We start from the raw sequence: 26,997 nt of genomic DNA, 5'->3' as shown, positions 1-26,997 counted from the left end.
AAAGTCTGGCTCCAATGCCAGCTGGTTTAGAGAACAGACTTTTACTCTATGCCACTACAAAGAAGAAATCTCATTTCATATATTCCTTTACTACTCAAGAACCAAGCAGGATAAGGTTCAATTTAGCCTGGCATTCAAAGTCCCTTCACAATTTGATCCCAACTTGACTCTCTAGTCTTATTTCCCCACTTTTCTTTCTAAGAATTTCCACTCTAGCCAAACTGGTCTCCCCATTGTTACCCTAATAAGTTATTCTCACTTCTATACTTTTATTAATGGTACTCCTCCTGTCTGTAATGCCTTCCATTCTCTTTTCTGACAATCCAAATCCCTCAAAGTTCAGCTCAAGTCCCATGACTTAGTATGAAACTTTCCCTAACCATCCTAAGTCCATATTGATTTCTTTCTCTTCTCAGCTTCCACAGCAAAATCAAATAGCCATGTGATATCATAACATTATGAAGGAAATGTAAAGTAACTAATTCCCTGGGAACACACACCATTGAGTGTACCTCAGAGTTCATGACTGTCTATACTATTCATCTGATAATTAATTGTATTTTGCCCTTGTGTTTAGTCTTATGTGAACATTTAACTTCTGTATTTTTTACTTAATTTCATCAGTATATGTCTTATACCTCCTACTAGACTGTAAGCTCCCTGAGGATAGATAGCATTGGCGTTGTTAAGACTCTGTCCTCAGATCCAATCTGTTATATAATCTGGTCAATTCCACCTCAGCAAAATCTCTATTCCTACTGTTACTACCCTAATGAAAGTCCTCACTATGTCCCACTTGGGCCTATTGCAACAGCTTCCTAACAGATCTTCCTTTTTCCAGTGCTCCAATCCACCTTTCCCATGTGTTGCAATAATCTTTCTCATGTACAGATCTGGTCTTGTTACAATCTGATCAAAAATTCCAAGAGGCTCCCAATTTACCATTGACAAATTTAAACTCCTTTGCTGGAATTCAAGGCCCTTCACAATTTGGCACTACTGTCCTTTTCCAGTCTTATAGCCCTACTCTTACACTTCATATGTGATACAGAAGTGGACAAAAATTCTTGAAAAGCTATGTTAGTGGAGCACAAGCTCTGACAGGTTTTGTATTAAGTTAAAAAGGCTTCAAAAGATGGTCTTGTCAGCAGACTAGCTGATCATCAGAAGCTGATCACCATGAGATGATTGTTTGGCTATTGGTAACTCATGAAAATAGACTTAAAACACCAAATAGCTCAGGGCTGAGCAGTCCCCTTCTGATTCCTCAGTAACAGTGGAAGAATGGCAGAAACAGGGCGAAGGATGCTAAGAATTGGTTTTTAGGTTTCCTACCAAATCATTGGTATTGTGTGATGATTGTGCGATTATTGTACAATATGTGTGAGATCCTTTTCTAGTAAGCTGATGCACATAAACTACATTCTTAGTGACAGTATGATTGTAAATAACACCAGAAGACAAAATAGAAGAACACACAGATTTTTCTCAGAGTGGATCATAGAGGAATTGGAGAATGTTGGTTCAGATCAGAGTGCAGACCAGTCATCCTGACTGGTAATGCACATGGTGAACATGATGCACTTATGACCTCTATAAAGATAGTTATAAGCATATATGCCAATACTTGTAGAGGATGAAATAGTAGAGACTTTCTATGAAAAATATGACAGGATCCAAGTCAATTTTCACCTTTGACACCTGGAGACTTCAATGCAAAGAGAGGACAGTGAAAATGTGTTGGAACACATGGGTAAGGATTAAGAATTCAAAGAGGCCAATGGCTTTGGGATTATTTGGAAGTATTATGCCTGTGTATCATAAATACTTTCTTTAAGCAATATAATGTCATAACCTTTGAGGCAAAGACAGTTTTAAATTTTGTTTTTGTATGCCTTGCACATAGATGTTTAATGAATGTTTTCTAAATGAAGGTATTGGTTGGAAGGTATTACACATGTGGAATACTAAGAATTATTTTCTGGGAAGAAATAACTGCTCATTGCTATGAAAGTATTTTAGAATAAATTAGACTATATAGTCAAATCACTGACTGGTTACAGTGGAAGTCAAAAGGAACATCAAATTAGAAGAGTTTTAAAGAAAGATGGGAAGACACCGGGTGTAACTGAAACAGGCCAAGTCATTTAAGTGATTGGTACTTTGAAAAAATAGAAGCTGGATAAAACTAAAGAAAATGAATAGCCATAGTAACAAGCTCAAAAGAACCAAAAAACTGTCTTAACCAACAAATACTTGGATCCCCTTTGGAAGTGGAGAGCCATGGCAGTCAAAGAGACTATCTATTATAAATTGTGCTGTTTAAAAATTAATAGAGCGGACAGAGCCAAGATGGCAGAGTAGGATGGACCTGCTCTTAGCTCTACCCCCAAAGCCCATAAAATACCTGTAAAAAATGACTCTAAACAAATTCCAGAGCAGCAGAAGCCACAAAACTACAGAGTGAAAGAGATTTCCAGTCTAAGACAGCCTGGAAGGTGGACAGGAAAGGTCTATCGCACCAGGCTCAGAGCACAGCACAGCCCAGCCTTGGCTGCATGGTGCAGCAGGGACAAGAGTGGAGCAGGTGGAATCCCAGATAGCAGCTGTGGTTCTGAGATTTCTCACCCCATAAACGCCAAAAGTCAGTGAGAAAATCTTTCACCTGAGTGAGAAGGGAGCAGGGTCTGGTCCTAGCCCAGGCCCAGGGCTGTGGAAAGCACTGCAGCACAGCATCCGTTTTTGGAGCCCTTGGCCTAAAGACTCTGGTGGAATCAAGCAGTTAATCTGAATCTCAGCCCTGAGAGGCGGCCCTGGGATGATAAGAAGCACTGGCATGGTGGAGCTGGAGGCAGTTGTGGAGAGGGAACCCTATTCACAGATCCTGGGCAGAAAAGCATGTGGTTGCTCCCAGATCAGAGTGCAGACCAGGAGAGGGGTAAACCCCTCTTCTTTGATTATGCCACCTTGGAACAACTGAGAACTTACAGGTCCCTACAGTATACCTTCCACCTGAGGAAGGACTCAAAAGTCAAGTAACTGGCTGAAAAAATGCCCAAAAAAGGGAAAAAAAATAAGACTATAGAAGGTTATTTTCTTGGCAAACAGGAATTTTCCTTCATCCTTATGGATGAGGAAGAACAAAACATACCATTAGAGGAAGACATCAAAGTAAGGCTTCTTCATCCAAAACCTCTAAAATAAATTTGCAACGGTCTCAGGCCATGGAGGAGCTCAAAAAAGATTTTGAAAATCAAGTAAGAGAGGTGGAAGAAAATTTGGGAAGAGAAATTAGAGCAATGCAAGAAAATCATGAAAAGTGAATCAACAACTTGCTAAAGGAAACTCAAAAAAATGCTGAAGAAAATAACACCTTTAAAAACAGACTAACCCAAATGGCAAAAGAGGTCCAAAAAGTGAATGAGGAGAAAAATGCTTAAAAAGCAGGGTTAGCCAAATGGAAAAGGAGGTTCAAAAACTCAATGAAGAAAATAGTTCTTTAAAAATTAGAATGGAGAAGATAAAAGCTAATGACTTATGAGAAACCAAGAAATTACAAAACAAAAACAAAAGAATGAAAAAATTGAAGACAATGTGAAATACCTCACTGGAAAAACAACTGACCTGGAAAACAGATCCAGGAGAGACAATTTAAAAATTATGGGGCTACCTGAAAGCCATGATGAAAAAAGAGCCTAGACATCATCTTTCATGAAATTACCAGGAAAACTGCCCTGATATTCTAGAATCTGAGATAAAATAAATATTGAAAGAATACACCAATCACCTCCTGAAAGAGATCCTAAAAGGAAAACTCCTAGGAATATTGTAGCCAGATTCCAGAATTTCCAGGTTAAGGAGAAAATACTGCAAGCAGCCAGAAAGAAACAATTCAAGTATTGTGGAAATACAAGCAGGATAACACAAGATCTAGCAGCTTCTACTTTAAGGGATTGAAGGGCTTGGAAAATGATATTCTAGAAGTCAAAGGAACTAGAATTAAAACCAAGAATCACCTACCCAGCAAAACTGAGTACAATACTTCAGGGGAAAAAATGGTCATTCAATGAAATAAAGGACTTTCAAGCATTCTTGATGAAAAGACCAGAGCTGTACAGAAAATTTGACTTTCAAACACAAGAATCAAGAGAAGCATGAAAAGGTAAACAGGAAAGGGAAATCATAAGGGACTTACCAAAGTTGAACTGTTTACATTCCTATATGAAAAGATAATATTTGTAACTCTTGAGACTTTTCTCAGTATTTGTGTAATTGGAGGGATTATATGCATATAGGCAGAGGACACAAGGGGAGTTGAATAGAAAGGAATTATATCTAAAAAAATAAAATTAAGGGATGAGAAAGGAATATATTGGGAGGAGAAAGGGAGAAATGGAATAGGGCAAATTATCTCTCATAAAAGAGACAAGAAAAAGGTTTTCCAATGGAAGGGAAAATGTGGGAGGTAAGAGGGAAAAAGTGAAGCTTACTCTCATCACATTTGGCTTAAGGAGGGAATAACATGCGCACTCAATTTGGGGAGAGATGGGGAGAAAATCTGAAACTCAAAATCTTGTGGAAATGAATGTTGAAAATGAAAATAAATAAATTAAAAAAATTAATAGAAACAGTGAAGGGGAAAATAGGCCTACAAAAATTAAGTGTGAGACCCAGCTAAACTGTATCATCTCAAGAACACTGTAGATGGAAGGAAAATATGCAAAATAGGACAGTTTAGATAGCTCTACTTATTATGAAATTAAAGCTATTCAAATGTGGAATGATTTCTATAGAAGACAGCCAGCTACCCCTCACTGCAGGTCTTCAAATTGAGGCTGGATGACTACTCAATGGTTATGTTAGAAGTAGGATTATTTTTTGGATAAGGGCTATACTAGATAGCTGGTAAGGTCCTTTCTAAATCTAAAATTCAGTGATTCTAGGATTATCATTGATAACTTGGGACCATCACATTTGAACACTAATATCTCAGTATCCAAAGTGTTAATATGAGGTTGTAAAGATGGCATCAATGAAACTGAAGTGAGGAAGAATGGCTCTATGTGACCAATATAAAGAAGAAATCTGTGTTGGAGGCAACACAATTTAAAGGGATTCAGAGGCTGATTTCCAAGATATCTCACAGCAGGTAACATTCCAAAAGAATCAACAAGATCATGATTATTATTCTCCCCAACCCCAACTCCTCAAAACTGACCAAGTAAACTTTAGTACTAACTTATATATCTACTCTCTTACTGCTATAGAATCCTTAGTATTTATATAGCATGTTAGGGTTTGCAAAGTGCTTTACAAATATTATCTCATTTTATCCTCACAGCAACCTTGGGAGGTAGGTGCTGTCATTACTCCCACTTTACAGATAAGGAAATTCAGGCACACAGTGGCCAAATGACTTCCCCTGGGTCACGTAGTTGATAAAATGGTGGAGACAGGTTTTGAAATAGGGTTTTTCTGACTCTAGATCAAGCATTACATCCATAGGACCACCTAGCTGAAAGAAAGTGTCCTTGATGAAAATGAGAAGAGAACAAGAAGGCTTTTGAAGAATATTTTCTATAGCTAGCCACATCTTCACAGTTATAATCAGTGGAGAAATACAGAAAACATAAGATACTGCTATGTTTATAATTTATTGATTACAAAGCTATGATATGACTCAAAGGTCAAAAATTTCATTAGTTTGGCTAATCTTACTATTGATAAAGATAAGAACTCCTTTTTAACTTATAATACTTCTGTAATTTAGATGTCTAAGAGTTGTTGTGACTGGAAAATTTATTACCTTGCAGTCAACTAGGTGATAAATCTCTCTTAACTTCTCAGAAACAGTTCCCCAAATATTGCACTGGTATCCATGAGATATTAAAGATAGAGAATAAGACCTCTAGTGCATTTGATAGGTAATATATAGAGGATGTTCTTCCATATATGGACAAGAATTGCATGAGATGAGAAAATATATGTAAGGAGAAGGAATGGAATTCCCACCCCCTACCCCAGCTCAGTTGATGTAATCACAGAAGGTCTAGAATGTAACCACAAACTGTTAATGAGGTGTCAAATGAACTGTAAAGAAGGGAATGATGTGATTGGCTAAATAAACAAATTGGCCATGACTTGGGGGCTTTAAATAGCTAGGCTCTGGATGAATATCAGAGTTAGGGTTTGAGAGAAGGAGAGACTGCAAGCTGGAATTGCCTGTTGAGAAAACTTGTGCAGGAGGGAAAGAAGGAATTTTATTGGCTTCATAATTCTAAAGGGAAGCTAATGGAGCAGAAGAAGGCATTACCTCTAAGTGGAGGGCATAGAAATATATTCTAGATCAATGCAAAGAGATAGGTTAATCAACGAGGAGGCTGTTTCAAGGATTGCATCCCCTAGCAGCAGAGAAAGGTTAGACTGTAGAAAGAAGCAGACATTAGGAACCCAGCTGAGCAACCTGCTGAGTAGAGATGCTGAACCCCAGAGGACCTTTGTGAAGGCTCTAAGAAGAAAGAATAGATTACTAGGTCCTTCAGTGCTATGAGTTATCTTTGTCATATGTGTATTGTACATTCTGCCTCACAACAACTGTACTCTAAAGTTAAGCCCTCTCTTCCCAAGCGTGCATTTGTGGGAGAGAGTGCCCCAATATTATGGAAAGGTAATGTTTTGGAACCACTATTCTTGCTCTGCTACCTGCGTGACTTTGCTAAGTAACTTCTAAAATGACTTTGCTAAGACTCAACTGAGGCTTCTGGATGACTATTAATGGGCAGCAGGCTGGTGAGTGCTTGTGTCCCACAGTGTTCAGGGCAAAAATTCACAGCATTATCCATAAGTATGTGTAGGAGTAGCAGTTCCTCTGGAGTCTCAACCCAACAATGCAAATTGAGAAAAAGGGAGTACTCAAGAATTAATGAGATTGTAGAGCCATCAAAAAAATGAAGTCAGAAGGTTATAATATACTCTACAGTCTAAATCCAGCCAAACCAGGCTACTCTTTGTCCTCCAAATATGCTGATTTTTACCATCTCTGTGCCTCCTGAAATTTCTTGTGCCTGGAATAGTGTTCTTTCTTCTTTGCTGACTGTTGAATTTCTATACATATTTTAAAGTTCAGTTCAGATACCACCACATCCTCTGTGAAGCCTTCCCTGATCCTTCTCTTCTGTGAAGAGAATTTCTCTTCTGTCTATCTGTGAAGATATTTCTCTAAGACTGCACACAGCAGTCCTTAAATCACCATTTATTACTATATATTATAATTATTTGTGTATCTTATTCCTGATGCTAGACTAAACTCCAAAGGGCAGAAACTGTTTTATCCGAACACTGTTATTTGATCAAGAGCCTATCGCAGTGTTCTATCCACAGTAAATGTTTAAAAATGTTTTTGCTGAATTGATATTGAAAGAGTTTAAGGAGTAGGCTCTATTTTTCTCTCTATCCTCCTTACCACCATATGAAGGCTACACACAATGAGAGATCAACAATTTATTTAATGAAGGGATATGGCTCTGGTTCTAATTTGGACTAAATCACTGGATTAAATGGAAAGCAGTTCTTCTCCTTTGACACCACTCTTCTACTGCTTTTTGAATGTCAAGGACAGCATGGGCAGGGTAAGGCATCTGCGTTCTACTCTCACCCCAACATGACAATATCAAGCCTGGGGTGGAAATGAGTAGGAGGCAGTGGCAAATAAGGAATAGATAGAAAGAGGTTTCTAGAGAAAGAGAGGTGACCCAGCAACTGTCCTATCAGTTAACCACAGAGAAAACCTTCCTCAGGGCTATCAGTGGACCCCAACCAAACTCATCACTTACGTGTCATCAGTATCTATGGATTCCCCCCGGGCAGCCCCACCCTGAATAGATTCCATAGCAGTAGAGTAAAGCGCCTTCTGGCCAACTGGACGCTTCTCATCTGATGTGCTCTGTGCTCCCTCTGTCTGCCTTTCCCGTTCCTGCTGGTCAATGTTATGTACCCCCAGCAAAAGGCTGTAGTCCATGATCTTAAAACTCTCCAATACCTACATGTCAAAAAGGAAGACAAAAAAAAAAAAAATAGAGACACACCACACCAACTCCTCCCAATACCCGGAATCAGGTCAAACCTAGTCAGATTCTGGCTATGCCTTCTTGGCCTCTCTCGTCATTCAAACCTTGTGAACTCTTAGTTATCACAAAATCTTACTTTTGTACTAATCACTAAACAAAAGTGAACTCCATTCTGCAATCTCAGATGATATACTGTATCTCTTTTCACAAGATTATTTCTAAGGGGTATTGCTAATACTGTAAAGTATTGTTGCAAGAGGTGTTCCAGTCCTTCTATGCAAGGAAGTCTCCAGTTCTAAATTCTGATTTTTAAAAAAATTTATCAAGTCCATGAACCTGCTGCCTAGTAAGGCATCTGAGAAATTCTTGGCATTAGATTTGTACAACTCATCCTTCTGAAGTGTAATCTCATTTTTCTGCTTAGGGTCTATGCCACCTTCTTTCATGGAATGAGGGCTCACAGAATATTGCCCTCTCTTTCCAGGGATGAGACCTGGTATGATATTACCCTCCCTGGAATAGTCAGTGCTACCTTTCCCCACCTAGGATCAGAGTGACTTACTCCCATTCATATAAACTTACCCTCTTAGGGGCCCTCCCCCTTACCAAACAGTCTCTCTGCAGAGTTTTCACCAGTGCAGTGAAAGTGTCAGCATCCAGCATCAGCCCCTCAGGCATGTCCTGCATAAAGTCCAGGTCCTTATAGGTGGGGATGGACTTCTCCTTTTCCTTCTTGCTTGCCCGTCGTTTGTATGTAGAGCCCTTTAAGTCAAACTTAAGGTGCATCTTTACTAAGCGGGGAAGGATGTTGTTCATTACCACCACCCGGATGTTCTTCCCTCCAGACTGAACACAGTAGAGCCCATAAAATTTAGGCAGTAGGGTCCGGGGATTCTGGTTTAAATTCTGGGAGGAAGAAAATCACACTGTTAAAAGGAAATGAAAAACAACTGGACTTAGAGCCATGAAGATCTGAGTTCAAAACTGTCCTCAGTCACTTACTGGCTGTGTGATCCTGGGCAAGTCTGTTAAACTTCCTCAGCTTCAGTTTCCTCATCTTTAAAATCCTCACAGGGGTCTTTGTGAGGATCAGATGAGATAACTTATGTAAATTGCTCTGTAAATCACTTAAAGCACCATATAAATGGTAACTATTATTATGATTCCCTACACCAAACTGAAATCCACCAGAATATTGATTTTGTCAGTGGTCTTCTCTGGCCATGTGACTAAATGCAGACAAACTTCCATTCTTCTAACTGCAATAAATTTGATCCAAGAAGCCATGTTGTATCCTAGACTGGTAATTTTAGTTTGTTGGTCCTGTTCTGGGGAATCATAGGAGTTGAAATGGACATCAGAGGCCGTGTAGCCCAGAGGTGTTAAACACTCAAATGAAGTCCATAACACTGGTCCACAGGTAACCTTAGGTACAGGTTAGCGCGCCCCCCCACCCCCCTTTCTATTTGATCTTGACAGCACTGATCTGGCCCATTTTTCCACGGCCCCTTTATGGCATCCCTGACAGATGGTCAGTCAGCCTCAACTTGAATATCCCAAGCTCACAACATTTCAAGACAGTCTGTTGCACCATTGTTGAACTCTCCAGTAAAGATGGTTCAAGAGTTTTTAAACTTGAGGAAGCCTGATGTAACAGAAAGAACATGAGACTTGGAGTCAGGGGATTTGGCATGTAGTCCTGGTGAAGACTTCCTAGGTGTTGGACCTTAAGCAAATTACTGAATTTCTCTGAGTCTGGTTCTTCATCTATAAAATGGAGATCATTCTTGTATTACACCTACCTACAACAAAGGGTTGTTATGAAGAATGTTTAATAAACTTTAAAGGCTGATAGAAATGGGAGTTACTGCTAGTAGCAATACACAAGACTTTTGTTTTAGCGTGAGGTTCTCCAGCTGAGGTTGTCATAATGATAACAGTAGCAGATTAAGGTTTGCAAATACTGTTTCTATCTTATTTGAATCTCAAAAAAATTGTGTGAAGCAGATACTATATTGTTATCTCCTTAGTAAACTGAACCTTAGAGGAATTAAGTGATTTGCTCAAGGTTACAGAGCTAGCACATAACAGAGCTGGGATTCCAAGTATAGAGCTCTTTCTACCACAGGAAGATGATTTCTTGGGCTACTTGGAGGATAATGATTCCCAGCTTTTCTTTTCTCATCCCCAAAATTCCCCAGACTCAAACATTTCTGGGCAAGGCCAAAAACCAAGTTAGGAGTTTATCCTCCATGGGAAAGAATCAGGCCATCTACCTGGCATTTCCCTAAAGTGACTCAATGTAATCTCTCACAGGGCTGGACTTTGGGCTAAAATTCTGTTTATTAGACCAGGCTTCAGGAAATCAAAAAGCTTCCTGTAGTGGATCTGGGAGCAAAAGAATATGCCAACTCCAAAGGATCGGAGGGAAAAGTTTGTCTCATCCAAATTTCACAGTCTTTGTTCTTCTTCTAGAAAACCCTAAGCTGCAGCACAGTAGTCACTGCTGGAAGCCTTGGTCTGTTTACAGTCAACTTCCTTGGCCTCTGGTCTGGTGGTTATCACCTGACACCTGAACAGAATTTCAAACTGATGCTCAATGTAACAATTATCATAAAGCAACTATCTTTTGCTGTTTTCTGCCAACAGTTTAAGTCTATGCATATACCTACAGACAGCAGAGGCCTATGTTCTGGTTTCCATTAAGGACATGGGTCTCTGAGAAGAGTGGCAAACAATCCTTATCTAAGTGGATGAGAATGGGGTTCACTTTGGGAAACCACACTTTAAGAAGAAACTGGATAAGTTGGTGTGGCTTTGGAGAAGCACTACCAGGAGGGAGAGAGGATTAGAAGTCATCATAAAGAAGGAAATGGGGATGTTTAAAATAGGGAAGAGAAAACCTAAGAAAGTATAGGGGTTTTTTTTTTTTCAAATATTTAAGGAGTTGGCAAGGAAGAATAAACTTCTTCTGCTTGGCCCCTACTGAGAAGAGAGGTGGGGGAAGCAAAAGGTTCAATAGAGGCAACATTTTCTATCAACAAGTCTGATAATGGAATGGGTGACCTGGGAAGGTCATGAAATTTGAGTGTCCTACATGGAGGCTGGATAACCACATTCGAACATGCAGTAGAAGGGATTCCAGCAGTGGTTGGATTAGATGCCCTATAAGGACCCTTCCAACCCTAATGATTCTTAAGTCACTGATCCAATTAACTGTATCATGCAAATTAAGTCAAGTCAGAAATAGATCTGGCAGTAAAAATTTCAAACAAAAATAGAAACTATGACTTATCAAGTGACAAGTCAATTTCCCCACACATTTCCTCAGAACAAAGAAAAGTATATAGGCTAGTAAGCATTTTTGCACATCTGTAGCCTCTTGGTTTTTATCTACAAGATTGGTTTGGCCCTGCCAAGAACCAGAACACGCTTGGTTACATGAAAAATCAGATTTGGGAAATACACATTTGGTCCTAAGGGGATAATTTTAGAATTGACTATGCCACTGCAGACCCCCAGCCTCCCTCCTTATCAGTATGATTGTGATTGCCACCTCACCTATTTTATCTCCACTGCCCAATACAGTGCCCTTATTTTGGGTAGGAAGTCTTGTTATATACAAGGTATGTAGATCCTGAGAGGTAGAGGTCATCGAGTCAACCTTCCCAAATAATACAGCAATGCTATCAGTAGCATCTCTGAAAGATGGTCATACGTTCTCTGCTTGAACATTCCCACTACTCAGGAAGCCTCTAATTTGTGAGGAAGCCTATCTCATTGTTAGAATGCCTACGAAAGACAATTTAAGTTTTTGAATGAGACTTTCAACTTACTACAGTTCTCTGGCTGATGTCATTATATTAAAGAGAAGTCTGGGACAAATGGAGATATTTTCTTCCTCTGGTTGGAGGACAGGATCAGAGAATGTTAGTATTAGAAGGGCCATTGGGGAACATCTATAGTTTCTCTTCCTTCACTCTGTACAGATAAAATAACTGAGATGGGAAGTGACCCACAGTCACAGTGATTTTGCAGCAGAGACTGATTCAGAGCTCAGAGATCCTCACTCCTAGCACTTTGCTTTTTTCACTAGAGTATGCTATCTTTCTGGTTTTTCTCTTTTTTATTTTAAAACATTTTAAATTTTATTTTTAGGTCCACATTTTCTTCATCCTCTCTTTCCCCCCTCCTTCCATTGAGAACCTGTTACAAATATGTACAGTCAAACAAAAATAAATTCTTGCATTGGCCACACTCACTCTCCTCCCTCTCTCTCTACTGCCCCCCCCCCCAACAAATATGTCTCATTTTGCTCTCTGAGTCTATCACCTTTATCTAGATAGAGGTGGGCAGCATGCTTCATCTCGAATCTTCTGGAGTCTTTGGGAATTTTGATTGGTCATTATATTGATCAAAACGCCTAACTAAGCATTTCAGAGTTGTTTGTCTTTAAATATTGTTGTTATTGTATAAATTGTTCTCCTAATTCTGCTCACTTCACGCCACATCAGTTCATACAAGTCTTCCCAGGTTTCACTGAAACTATCCCCTGAATGATTTCTACAGCATAATAGTATTCTATCACACAGAGATACCAGAACTTGTTCATTCCCCACTGATGGGCACTCCCTCTCCCCTCTTAGTTTCCAATTGTTTTCCACCACAAAAAAAGTGGCAGTAATAAATATTATGTACATGTGAGTTTCTCCCTCTTCTGTGATATGTCTGGGATATAGACAAGTAGCAGTATTGCTGTGTCAAAGGGTATTTACAGTTTAATAGTTTTGAGGGGGCACAGTTCCAAATTTCTTTCCAGAGTGGCTGGATCAATATTCATAGCTCCACCAACAGTATATTAACATACCTGTTTTCTCATAGTTCCTTTGGCATTTGTCATTTTCCTTTTTTTTCCCCTGCCAATCTGATGGATGTAAGGTGGTACCTCAGAACTGTTTTAATATGCATTTATCTGATTATTAGCGATTTAAAACATTTTTCTGTGGATAGTTCTCTCTTGCCCCCAATGTTCTTCAAACTCAAACCTTAAGCACTCTGTAATCATTTACTGTTGTTTTTTGCTACTGGCTGAGATAAAGGGGCATAATAAAAAAGCTGCACGTACCATGTAATAGCCAGGAAGCAGCTTCTGCAGGAATTCTGCCTCTTTGTGCATCACAGTCTTAATGATGAACTCATCGTCACTAGTGACATAGAAAAGGGAGCCACTAGCACCTGGGTTGGAAAGTTCAATCAGTGGTTCATTGCACAAGGAATACTAGGAAGCAAAGAGAAGAAATGGAAAAGTTACAGGTGGCAGGACTGGAAGGAAATCCTGGTAGACAACAGGAATGCAAGTGGGACAAGCAGGTACACTCCATCTGAAGTTATGTTTAGTTTGCTTGACTCTGTAAAAAACATCACTCAAGTTCCAAAAGGCAAATCTTTTACTTGAGTTTTAAGGTGCAAAAGCAGTGATAGTAAAAACTATTGTTATTAATAATTACTATTAACCATTAATGTACCATTACAGATACATGTCCATGTACATAAAATCAAAGGTTATCAGAGTTAGAAGAGCCCTCAGAGATCATTTAAGGTCAGTCTTTCACTAAAGTCCCACTTTGATGCCTAACCACAGCATCCAGCTGATCCTGGGGCCCTGAAGGCTTCATAGAAGAGTCTATTGCTTGAGTACCAGCTTAAGTTTAGGCAGGTTCATTAACACAAGTTAATTTTTGGCTATAGCAATTCAATGAACTGTCCACAAAACAGCTGTGAGATAATCATGATCTAATTAGATGGAAGGAATACTTGTGCTGCTGAAAATGGCTTCTAAAAAAAATGCCTATAATGTATTTTTATATGATCTGCATAAATGCCAATATTCCATGAGGTCTGTGACCTCATGGATATGGGTACAATGACCATAACCCATTCAGTGCCACTTTTGTTATGTGCTGTTTTTATTCATTCATTTCAGTTATGTCTGACTCTTTGTGACCCCATCTGGGGTTTTCATGGCAAAGAAACTGGAGTGGTTTGCCATTTCCTTCTCCAGCTCACTATACAGATGAAGAACTGAGGCAAACAGGGTTAAGTGACTTGCGCGGGGTCACACAGCTAGTATGTGTCTGAGGTTGGATTTCAACCCAGGAAGACGAGTCTTCCTGTGCCACCTAACTGCTCCAATTTCTGTTAAATACTTCCATAAATATTCCACTGAGGATTTACCCAATATGTTCTTTTGACAGTACATAGATATTCTGTTGTTCCTTGGTTATTCCTTGCTCTCATCATATGATCTCTGCATCTGTGTATTTGTATCCCTCAAACCTAGCACAGTGTCAGGCAAATAGTATGCGCTTACTAGGTACTTCTCAACTGATTTGATTCCTAGAATGACATTATAAGCTAAGTATTATTATTATCTGCATCTTACAGATGAGGATACTAAAGATCACAGTGGCCAGGTAACTTGTCCATAGTCACACAGCTTTCAGGGTTAGAACTGGATTTTAACTCAGGTCTTCTGACCTCAGATCCCATATCCTAATGACTATTATATTGACTACCATCTTACAGTGGATGCTGTAACATATCTATTATACGGTGAATATATCTATGTGTATATATTATAATATATATATTACAGTAGTACAGGTGTATGTATCTTATCCTTCTTGCTAGAGTGTGCTAGAACTATCATCCATTAATTGCCTATCTTCTTGCTTAGACTTGTGCTTTGTGCAGAGCAGGTTATTGAAAGAGTAAATGAATGAACAATTCAAAACAAATATCAAAAGTAATGGAAAGGAAGCAATTGTGATGTTTCCCTAGATTTATGATAAGCATAACAAAAATATGAATAGCAGTGGAACTACTGAAGTAGTAAAGTGATTTTTCCCTTGAACAAGAGTTTCTTTTTCCTGTCCTTGGAAGACAGTGACAACAGCACTAAGGGTGTAGATGGCCCCTAAAAGTTTGTCTGTATTTGGGCACAGCCTTTCCTAAATGGGCTAAAAAAGAAACCCCAATTGCTCCATTGTAAGCTTTAAGCTTTTGAAACACCCTGTATCCATGGGCTCTAAAAGCTAAGGTAATCTTTCGAGCTTATAGAGTCATACAATGTCAGAGCTGAAAGAATCTCTACAACACGAAACAGAGCCAAAAGGGGATCTAATTCAACTCATTTAAAGAGAAGGAACCATCTCTAATTACTATCCAGAAAGGCTACCAAGATAATACTCTTAGTAGAGATGCCTAGAAGTCTTTTTTAATCCTTTCCCTTAGGGATCCTTATAGTCGTATGCTTAGGTTAGTTGTTAGCATCCTCAAAGGAGGACAGATGCAGGTTATTTCCAAGATTCCTAACTCCTTTCATATCCCCAACTACAGAATCCCATAGTCTTGCTGTAAGTTTGCAACACTACATGAGGGGTTGTACTGAACACACACAGTATTTCCCATCAGTTAAGTCAAATGCCAGCCATAAGGCAGCAGCCTGTACCTTCTTGGGCCCATAAGTTGGACAACTACCTCTATATATGTCTTAGGCTTTATTCCAAAAATTTTCCTATATTCTTGAGTTGGAAGAGTTAAATACACAGCAAACTCTCAATGATATGAAACTCTCAAAAAATTAAAGGATAGGAGGTCAGGGGCAAGAGATTAGGAATGAACAATCTATCCACATGTCACCCAAGCTGACAAGGGACCAGGATGGCCAGAGAAACAGAAAATGGATCTGGAGGACTGCACCTGAAGGAAAGGAAAAGAATAAATGCCAAGGACTCAATCCACACAATTCATTAAATACTTCTTAGCTTGTACTGAAAACAGCTCACAGAACCACATGGATTAACAAGCTAGGATTTTATCTGCTTAATTATCTCATGCATCATTAAAGAGATGTACTGCTAGGGCGGGCAGGAGTTGACAAGAGAAGGGCTGCAAATCATAGTGGTGACCTTTCTGAGGCAGGAAGGCGTGTGTCTCCCCCCCAAATTTGTAACCACTATCATCAAAATGGCAACTAGCCTTTCATACAACACAGATGGGACATGCACTCTCTTCTCTTCTAACTCAGCTATGATGTGAGACATGGCTTTGTTCTTTAAAGTCTCAGTCCTGATCAAGTCTGGCTTTTACGCACACGCACATCTGTTAAAAGGAACAGCATTTCTGTGGCGAGAAGTTCAGGGTTTCCACCTTCTTCTAGGATAAGGAAAAGCAGCTCCATCTTAACCTCTTGCCCCAAAGACTTTCTCTGAGCCTGGACAGGATTTTTGTATCCCATTGGCTGAATGGGGCAGAAGGCCCCAGAACTTGGCCAGTGGTATCTATCTATCGAACAGGAACCTGCTGCAAACTGAAGAAGCAAGTGAAACAGCAGTCTTCTGCTTAGCATTGATGATCCTGATTTTATGGCTGAAGGAGTCTCTCCATGTCAAGGGTTACAATGTAGTTCTTCCTTACCACACAGCATTAAAGGAAGGGATTGTGCACCTAATCTTGTTAATCTACCTTCCAAGCAGCTCTTACTGCACTGCTACCTTTCATTAGCTACTGTGATGTCTCCCAACCTTCCCTACTAATAGTGCACTTAAAAAAAAGATATAGGTTGTTCTTATACCTCAGTAATTTCTGGATAATTCTTTCCCCTAACTCTCTCCACCCCCATCAAGTTGAAACCTCCTTAGTAACAAAAAAAAAAAAAATTCAACCAAAAACCCAAACCCAAACAAACAAACCTCTGAAATAATGACTGTGTTTGATAACAGAGTCCCCCAACCTCTCTGCAAAGAAAATGAAAAAATCTGTTAGGACACTTAATGAGGAGGAGGGCGCCCCCCCATCCAGGCAGCCAGCTACTGGTCAAGCCATCTGCACATCCACATTCTCTACCCACAATAGAGTGTGTGTGTGTGTGTGTGTGTGTGTGTGTGTGTGTGTGTGTGTGTGTGTGTGTGTGTGTGTGTGTGTGTCTGTGTCTGTGTCTGTGTGTGTGTCTGTGTATGTGTGTGTGTCTGTGTCAAAAAATATATAGACACACACATACACACATCCCGCCCCACATGCCACATAGCCTTCTTGTCTTTACCATGGTTACTGCTATCTCCTATCTCATCCTTCATATCTTATTGGTTAATATTTGGCAAACGGAAAGAGAGAATGAAGGCTAAGGAGACACAAGCAGGCAGGAATTGGCAACCATTTCAAAGTGATTTGGCAAGTCCTAATTCTTTTATTATTTCAACCTAACATGGGTTGACCAGGAGCAGCTGCTCAGTTCAAATGCAAATATACCTGAGAAAGGATCCACTTTAAGTTCTAATCAACTAATACTTATATCAGAGGGAGGGGAAGGTAGGTCCATAAAAGGGAGAGGAGAGGGGAAGCATCAGGAAGAATAAAAGGGGGAACTAATAGGAAAGGTAAGAGGTCTCAGACATCATAGTTGGAAAGGCCCACAGAACATATAATATGAAAGTTGAAAAAGACCTAAGATCACAAAAGCTAAAAATAATCTAGATCAGGGGTTCTTAACCTGAGGTCAACAGATAGATTTCAGGGAAATTATGAATTTGGCTAGGAGAAAAATTACATCTTCATTTTTACTAACCTCTAAGTGAAATTTAGCATTTCCTTCAACTACTTAGAAAAATTATTCTGAGAGAGGGGTCCATATCACAATAAAATTTTATTGAGTGCCTACTATATGCCAGCACTATGATGTGTTAGTAATGCAATAAGAGGCAAAAGATACTTCCTGACTTCAAGAAGCTTCCTATCTAATGGGGGAGAGACATGCAAACAAATAAAGACAACAAAGCAAGCATATACAGAATAAATGGGAAATAATTAATGGAGGATAGGTAATAGAATTAAGAGGGTTGGAGAAGGTTTCCTGTAGAAGGTGGGATTTTAGTTGGAACTTAAAGGAAGTCATAGAGGTCAGTAATCAGAGTGGAGAAAGAAGAGCATTCCAGGCATGAGGGTCAGCCAGGGAAAAAATGCCAGCCAGAAGGCCAGTGTCACTAGATCAAAGAGTATGTGCCAGGAAGTAAGGTGTAAGAAGACTTTAGAAGTAGGAAAGGGCTAGCAAAGGGCTTTGAATGGCAAACAAAGCATTTTGTATTTGCTCCTGGAGGCAACAGGAAACCACTAGAGGTTATACAGTCGGGGGCTGGGGGAACTGTGACATATTTGGCCCTTTGCTCTAGGAAAATCACTTTAATGGCTGGAGGATGGATTCGAGTTAAGAGAGACTTAAGATAGGCAGACTCAGGCTATTACAAATATTTCATGTGGGAGATGACGAGATCCCTGATATAAGTTAATTCATTTATTTCCTTTGTTTTACAGATGAGGAAACTGAGGCCCAAAGAACTGAACAATTGCAGGGGCAGAGAGAAAACATTTTTGCTGATTTAAAATATTTGGAAGGCTGTTATGTGGAAAAGATCAGACTTGTGTGCTTGGTTAGGCAGAATTAGACCTAACGGGCATAAAATTTCCACTAAAAATGGAGTAATAGTTCACTAGCCTTTGAAGTAAGATGAGACCCATGCTTGTGGTAGGAATGGGACTAAATGAACTCTGAGGTCCCTTCCAACTCTGAGATTCTTTGATTTTATGAAAAGACTTGGCCCAAGTTCACAATGATTGTTAATCAGTAGAGACATAAGAATAGAATAAATGGATTTTTTAAAAGCACCTTCCAACTCTATGGCTGAATTTTTGACTAGTTCAAGCTATGTCCTATAGGAAATGACATTAGATGATCAAAACTAAGTATCTGCCTTTACAATTTTCCTTAAGGTCTGTTTGGCTCCTGGCCACCATGCATTAAAAATTCTCTGCCAGCCTATATTCTAAGTACTTTTCCACCAAAGTGGTGGGATAAACCAGGTGGGGAAAAAACAATGGTCTTCTTAGTTTAGAAATAACCAAGATGGATTCAGACCACAGCAATGCCATGCAAAAACAAAAGAAAAATCCCAAGCATGCATTACCTACCAAATAGTCGTCGGGACGAATACCAAAGAGCTCTCGGAAATACCGAAAAGCCACAGGTGCATAGGTTTTGAATCTGAAGTCAGCATAGTGATGGGCAGGAGTGAGGTTACTTCCTTCACTGTGTGGAAAGGATGAAAGATGGAAAAGTGTGTGAACTGGCATTAATGTTATTTACCATTTTATTTCACTCTCATTCAAATTCTGATATTGTATTCTCCCAACCTCAAAGAGAAAGCCACTCAAAGTATGTATGGTAATTTAACAAAATCATACAATCACTACAAAAATGGGAATCATATCCTAGAATATTTGAACCAGGAAGAGCCTTAGGATTATAGAACTTCATAACTAAAAGTCCTCTTAGAACAAAAATACCAGAGATGAAAGATGTCTTAGAACACTGAATGTTTATGGCTGAGATGGAGTTCAGATAAGGTCCATCTTCCCTGCTTTACAGATGAAGAAACTGAGGCCCAAAGAGGAGAAATAACTTGCCCAATATCCAAAGATATGGAGACAAATGATGCCAGGAAGAAAGGAATAATGTTATTTTTAGGGTTTGTATTTTGTGAAAGAGTGTGGAAGGGATGGATCTCATTCTAATGTTGGAATGGCCTCAACTTGAATTATTATGAAAGTGAAGGTATTCTAGGCCTTCCAATCCAATCCAACAAGCATTTACTAACTGACTGTTACATGTACGGCACTGGGGATGTAAAGAGAAAAACCAAACAGTTCCTGTTCTCAAAAATCTTATTCTCCTGAGGAGTAAGAGATTTCAAACTGGAAGGAATCTCAGAAATCATCTAGTTTAAGCTCCTCATTTTTCAGAAGAGAAAAGTAAGGTTAAGTGAGTGGCCAAGGGTCACAGAAGCAATAAATGGTAAAGAGGATCTTAACCAAGATCCTGTGATACAACATTATACACAAGAAAATAAACAGTAAGTAATAGAAGTAATTCCTTAGTAAGAAGGCAGTAACTGGGGCAGGTGTTGGGGGTGAGGGGCAGTGGAGAGAGACAGGAAAGGACTGATGTAGGAGGTAGCAATGAAGATGAGCCCTGAAGTCTACCAGGACTGTTACAGGGTGGGGGGGGGGGGGAGGTGCATTCTAGAAATGAGGCACCATTTGTGCAAAAAAAACTCTTGGAGGTGAAAGGCTGACTGTTATATCCAGGGAACAGCCATCACGCAAGTCTATTTAGATGGAATTCATATGTGACAAGGAAAAAGAAGGACTGGACCTATGACTTCACTGTTTACAAGCAACTTCTGGGTGAGAAAATAGCCTCCACTAATGGAAGTTAATGCACTTTTTCTGCAGCTAAGAGAGTTGCCTAGAATAGTGAGAGATTAAGTGACTTGCCCATGGTCACACAGCAGATGAGGTCTCACAGGTAGGATTTGAACCCAAGTGTCATTGGCTTTGAGGCTAGCTCTTCATTCACTATAGTTACTGCCTCTTATGGGAAAGGATAATGTATATTAAAAAAAAAAAGTCAGGGAAGGTAGATATGAGCCAAAATGTGCAGGGCTGTAAATATTAGTCTTAGGATACCCAGTATGGTATCTTATAGGCAACAGGGAGCCACTGAAAATTAGGCTTTCAGAGAGTGCTATTATTCTACATCTTTGAAGTAGGAGTGAGCCAATGAGGGCTGGGATGGATAATGTCTTTATTATCCTCTTCCTGATTCTTCTGGCAAAGTATCCATGCACATATGGATAGTCCTAGGCCTGATCTAAACCTGTCTCTAGTACTCCAAGGTGAAACAGAAATAGGCCAAGGAATAACCCCAGAGAAGTCATGAGAGGGATGGGGCATACCAGACACTTCACTGTTGCTTGAGCTAAGTAGCCAAAAGCTTCAAAGCCATAACGCTAAAAAGGGTCTCAGAGGCCTAATCTGAAACAGCTGGGAAGATCCTTTCAAAGCTGTCCTTCCTTTAAGATTGGTGTTAATGGTAATATCGCAGATCATCCCAATCTGTGAGACTGACTAGGGGAAGTTTAGGGGGCAGGTTGTGGGGAAAGGACTACAGAGTGTGGACCCCAGGGATCCTTTGACTTCCTCCCCACTTCCAGCCCACCACACATGCATTTCCAGAGCTATACCTGGGGAAAAAGATGCTCTCCACCACATAAAAATCCTGCATGAGGACATCTCTCTCTGGTTTGGAGCTCAGATTGCCTACAGTGTAGCCAATTCCTAACTGGATGGCCCCCCGAAGAGTAGAGGAGGTGGTCTGTGGGAAAGCACAACAAAGTCACTACTCCTTTTATTTCTTACAATCTCACAATCCTGAGGGATCAACCCTAACATTCAACTTTACAGCGTGATTCAGGGAGGTACAGCAGATGTCAACTCTGTCAACTACAAATCAGCATGAGTTCCGTTTTAGTGTAGGTTGGGAAGGAAAAGTAACTCCTATAAATACCCACATTACCTTAGTTTCTATAGTCATATACTAATTTGTATTGATTCTAGTAGACTTTCTATATAATTGGTGGATTTTAATCAATACAGTTATGACACCACACCACCTCATACTGTGTATAGTACTTCAAACTTCTTTTGTGAAGATTATATTATTCATCTCATTTTTATTCTCAATATCTCTACGAGGCAGTTATAGAAAGGAAAACTAAGGGAATCAAGAGAGGAAAACAGTTATCTACGTAAAATTAATATCCAGGTATATACAGCTCATGTCTCTTGATTCCCAGGCCAAGATTCTTTCTCCTAGGTTTCTCCTTTTACTGTCTAGTAATTAGTAATAACAAGCTGGCAGAGCCTGGAGACCACTTCAAAACGGATCATTAGCAAGTCTTTAATTAGCATTATATGATAATAAAGATTTCACAATCAAAGCTGCTAGAATCTAAGAGTGGATAAGGCTTATCATATTGTGGATTTTTCATCTTCCAATATCTTAAACTGAGACACTTGAGAGACTAGATGGATTTTAAGGCAGATCAACTGCAACACAGTAATTAATCACCTCATACTATGATGAAACTCAAAGATATGTTTAAAAGATACTTAGAAGTCTGCAATTCTGTCATACTTCTGTAACTCAAGGACTAATGCTGAAAAGAGAAAATACTGAATTCCTGGCCAGTCTGTATCAGTAATCCCCATCATTTAAGGGTTCTGAACTAAAAAGGATTCCCTTAATGATTTGTTTCTGTACAAGGGAATTTATCCAGTTCATATTTCCAAAGCCCTTTGCAGTTTATTAAAAAAACAAAACAAAACAAAACAAAAAAATCTCTCCTCACAACCACCTCAAGAGGGAGGCACTGTAAGCATTATCTCTATTTTACAAAACAAGGAAAGTGAGGCTTAGGTGTAAGAAGGAAAGGGACTTAGGATCACAGAGTGGTTAATAGTGGAGGTGGAATTTGAAACTGAGTCTTCAGATTCCAAGTTCCTTCTGTTATGCCATACTGCCTCTCTGAGATCCATGTCTGTATTATAGAGTTACTCATGATCTTGGTTATATCCAGGGTCTATCTTTGATAGAGCTGAGGAAGTTTATTTCTAGAGACTAAATTGGTTACTATGAGCAAGGGTACAGCCTCTGCATCACTAATTTCTAGCATTTTCTTTTCACAGAATTACATTATCTTAAAATTGGAAGGAACCCCAGAGGTTCTTTGGTCTAAACCCTATCCCTAAGCAAGCAAGAATTCCCTTATATAGCATTCCTAACAAGTAATCATCTACCTCTGCTTGAGGATCCCCAGAAAGGGATTAGCTCATGAGGCAGTCCATTCCTCTTCTGAAAAGTTCTAACTATTGGGGCATTTTTCTTCATATGAAGCCAAAGTGTGTTTCTCTAACTTTCCCCCAGTGTCACCTAATCCCTTTTCTACATAAACTAATTAATTTGTATTATGTGCCCTCTGAAGTGTTCTGTTCTCAAGCTAATTCTCCTAGTTCCTGAAACTGATTTTGACATGGCCTGGTCACCAATTCTCTCACCATCATTTTGACTGCTTTCCTCTGATCATGATTCAGATTGTATATACCTTTCCTAAAATGTGCTGCCTAGAAATGGACCTGATATTCCAGAAGGCATCTAATCAAAGCAGAGGACAGGAATGATCACCTCCTTTTTGGCCACCAGATCTAAGTTTATCATTTACCTTTTTCAATTTCTCATCTGGACAAATTCATACCCAATCCCCACCAAGTCAAAGAATACAAATCAGCAGTAGAACCTTTTTGTAGGTGGTTTCTCCAGAAGCATCAACTCCTCGATGACCTAACCTCTTCCCATGTCCACTGGATTGTCCAGACAACATTGGGGACTAAAAAGGAGGAGAAAGGAGAAGGATATGTGAAAAGTCATTGAAAAGTCATCTTGGCACAAGGCAATGACTGGTTTGCCAGACGCTTTCTTTGTGTCACTACTTTGTGACCCTTTCACAAGTAACATGTTCAGGTGCCTCTGTTTTTTTGATATTCTGGAAGGTAAAGCTTTAATGAGGGTATACTGATTCAAAGGGTGAGGAAATACCAACTCTCATAAGCAGAAAAAGGCAGGGCTGTGTACCAACTCTCACAAGAGGGGCAGGTCCTACTGACTCTCCTTGGTAGGGGGTGGGTGGGAGTAAAGTGTTGCTCTGTTTAAATTTGGAAGGAGATCATGCGAGGCAGACACTCTAGAAAGCAGCATCGAGATAGTATGGTGATGGATGACCAGCCCACATGCCCCTGAAAATAAGATCATGAAACATCTTTAGCAAAACAGGTTGCCAACTCCTCTGGAGTAGATTGTAGACTGGAAATGTCCTAGAATTGAATTCAAAGAAACATTTATCAAATGCCTACTATGTGCCAAGAAATGTGTGAAGTGCTAAGAGACAAAGTTTAGATTAGAATGGAACATACAGTCTAGTAAGGGAATACATCAAATAACATGTGTATATATGCTGGTTGGTTGTTGTCCTTTGTCTTTGAAGAGGACCAAAATGACATCATCATGATAAAGTGAAATTTCAGTGTGTCCAACTGTGGCTAATCAGACCAATATGAGTTCAGAATGCTCTACCACAGGTTGGACACAGATCGTCCATGTGAATATTTGGGGTGGATATCCCAAATTTGTGAATCCTGCATTTACTTTGTGCTGTCTCAATTCTGCTTTGCTCAAAGAGCACAGCACCTTTTCTGATGTGGGCACCATGCTGAGCGGTCCTATGCCAGTGTCTCCCATGTTGCACGGTCAAATCCAAAGTTCTTGAATGAGACCTTGAGAGTGTCCTTGTATCATTTCTTCTGGCCACCATGTGCTCACTTGCCCCATGCAAGTTCTCCACAAAACAGTCTTTTTGGCAAGCATACATTTTGCATTTGAACAATGTGGCCAGCCCATTGGAGTTGCGCTCTCTGAAGCATAGCTTGAATACTTGGCAGTTCAGCTTGAGCAAGGACTTCAGTGTCTGGTAACTCATCCTGTCAGGTGATCCTCAGAATCTTCCTAAGATAGTTCAAATGGAAGCGATTCAGTTTCTTGGCATGGCATTGAAGAACAGTTGATATGGTGTTTGCTGCCTGACAATTCCAGGAGAAATACCAGGAGCAGAACAGAGGTCTGTATATGTTTGTAGATCTGACCAAGGTTTTTGACACTGTTAGTCGCGAGGGCTTATGGAAAATTATGTCAAAATTTGGTTGCCTGGAGAAGTTCATCAATATTGTACATCAATTTCCTTACGGCATGTTTCCCTGCGTTCTAGATAATGGACAATGCTCTCATGCCTTCTCAGTCACCAATGGAGTGAAACAGGACTGTATGCTTTCTCCCATGCTTTTTAGCATGATGTTTTCAGCCATGTTGACAAATGTTTTCAATGAGGATGAACATGGCATCAAGGTCAACTACCATACTGATGGTAAGTTCTTCAATTTGAAAAGGGTACAAGCTAAGACCAAAGTGGAGGGGTGCTGGTGCATGATTTTCTGTTTGCAGATGACTGTGCACTCAGTGCAGTCTCTGAAGCTGAGACGCAACCAAGTATGGAACAGTTTTCTGCTGCCTGTGCTAATTTTGGCTTAATAATTAACACCAAGAAAACACAGGTACTCCATCAACCACTACCACACCGTCCATACGTGGAACCATCAGTTACAACAAATGGAGAAGTTTTGAAAGGTATGGATAAGTTCACTTACCTTGGTAGTGTACTTTCCAGGGATGTACACATTGACAATGAAGTTGACACATGCATTGCCAGAGCTAGCTCAATGTTTGGGAGGCTCCGAAGAAAAGTTTGGGAGAGAAGAGTTATTAGGCTGACTACCAAACTGAAGGTCTACAGAGCCACTGTGCTGATCTCATTGTTATATGTGTATATGTATATATACACATACACACATATCCCTAATGCACATCCATTAATCAATTAATGATCATTTATTAAGTACATACTATGTGGCAGACATTATACTGGGGGCTATGTGCATAATTAGGAAGACTTCTACTATAATCTCTACTCTACAGAAGCTAGCATTCTACCAAGGAGATGACAGGCACATATAGAAATATATGCAGAATAAATGTAAAGAGAACAAATACAGATAAATACAAAGTAGTTAAATCCTGGGTGGTTTGAGAGGAAAGATTTCCTGGAGAAAGAAGGTAGTGCTTGAGCTGAGCCTTGATGGGAGAGAAATTTTATGAGGTGCAGGTGAGAAGGGAGGGCATTTCAAGCATAGGGTGTGAAGAGGGGAGATGGAGTGTCATACAAAAGGAACAAGTTTGTCATGGACTAGGCAGCAAATGGGGCTAGGTCACAGAGTGCTGGACAGAGAATAGTAATGTACAATGAGCCTGGAAAGATATAGCTTAGGGCCAGGTGGTAAAGGACTTGGGAAATACTAGGCAGAGGAAGTTCTTATCTGATGCTGGGGAAATATGGAACCACCACAGTTTAGTAGAGAAATGACCAGTCAGATCTTCACTAAGGAAAATCACCTTGGCAACAGTGTGGAATATGCACTGGAATTGAAAGACTTGAGGTACGGAGACCAATTAAGATGTCACTGCAATAGTCTAAAGAGGTGGGGAGGGGTTGAACCAAGGTAGTAACTGAGCAGAGAGAAAGGGTCAGATTCAAGAGATGTTCTAGAGGTAGAAATAGCAAGATTTGGCAACTGACTACACAGGGTGAAGGAGCCTGAGAAGTTCAGGTTATGAATTTGAAGGAATGGAATAAGGGTGGAGTCTTTCACAGAAATAGGAACGTTTTGGTGGCAGAGCTGGGGGATAAATATGTCACACAGAACATGTATGTTAGAGATATGTTTAACTGAACCAGCTGCCAGAGGAACCTTGAGAAAGTTCTGGTTGGGAGGTTGACTCAGTTCCAAAAGGTGCCCTCAATATTTCTTGGTAGCCTCTGGCAGCAATGCCAAAGAGAAACATAGTAAACTTAAATCCTAGCCTAATCTCAATGATTTGTCTGCTGCTATGGTGACACTTTCTGAGAATCACAGTAGGCTGATATTTTTTCTAATGTAAGCTATCTCTCTGCCCAACCTCTCAACATCTGGTTTCCATCAAGTCTTAATGTGATATATGATCAACATTATTTTCCAGTGTACCTTATACATACACATAGGGTTTCGATCTTTGATTTTGTCAATGTGGAGAACTCTTTGGTATGGATAGTTTAAAGAGCTGCCTGGGGGACTAAGAGACTTGCCCATGGACATGTGGCAGATGTCAGAGGCAGAATTGGAACCCACATCTTTCTGACTCTTAAGGCTGACACTTGATCTGCCATGTGACTACCTATTCCTCCCTGCACCATTCTTCCCCGTTTTTTGGCCTAGCCTTGTGATTTCTTTGGCATGGAAAACTTTGGGTGAAGCCAGTTTCTGTACCACAGCATAATGA

General features: G+C 39.8%; 1 protein-coding gene across 15 annotated transcripts in view; it reads right to left on the bottom strand.

The window, feature by feature from the left end:
* The window catches only part of PIP5K1C (phosphatidylinositol-4-phosphate 5-kinase type 1 gamma), a 211,173-nt gene that overhangs the window by 35,786 nt on the left and 148,390 nt on the right, over window positions 1-26,997 (bottom strand). For all 15 annotated transcript variants that reach the window (XM_072601039.1, XM_072601031.1, XM_072601024.1 and 12 more), the window contains 6 exons: window positions 23,315-23,404; window positions 21,203-21,333; window positions 19,089-19,206; window positions 13,192-13,344; window positions 8,673-8,972; window positions 7,833-8,038 (listed from right to left, as the gene is read on the bottom strand). In XM_072601039.1, the coding sequence (XP_072457140.1) occupies window positions 7,833-8,038; window positions 8,673-8,972; window positions 13,192-13,344; window positions 19,089-19,206; window positions 21,203-21,333; window positions 23,315-23,398 (992 nt within the window). In that variant the 5' untranslated portion in view covers window positions 23,399-23,404. The remainder of the gene's footprint in view (window positions 1-7,832; window positions 8,039-8,672; window positions 8,973-13,191; window positions 13,345-19,088; window positions 19,207-21,202; window positions 21,334-23,314; window positions 23,405-26,997) is intronic.

Source organism: Notamacropus eugenii, chromosome 4, assembly GCF_028372415.1.
Source record: "Notamacropus eugenii isolate mMacEug1 chromosome 4, mMacEug1.pri_v2, whole genome shotgun sequence".
Lineage (NCBI taxonomy): Eukaryota > Metazoa > Chordata > Mammalia > Diprotodontia > Macropodidae > Notamacropus > Notamacropus eugenii.
This window is presented reverse-complemented; position numbering and strand designations above follow the sequence as displayed.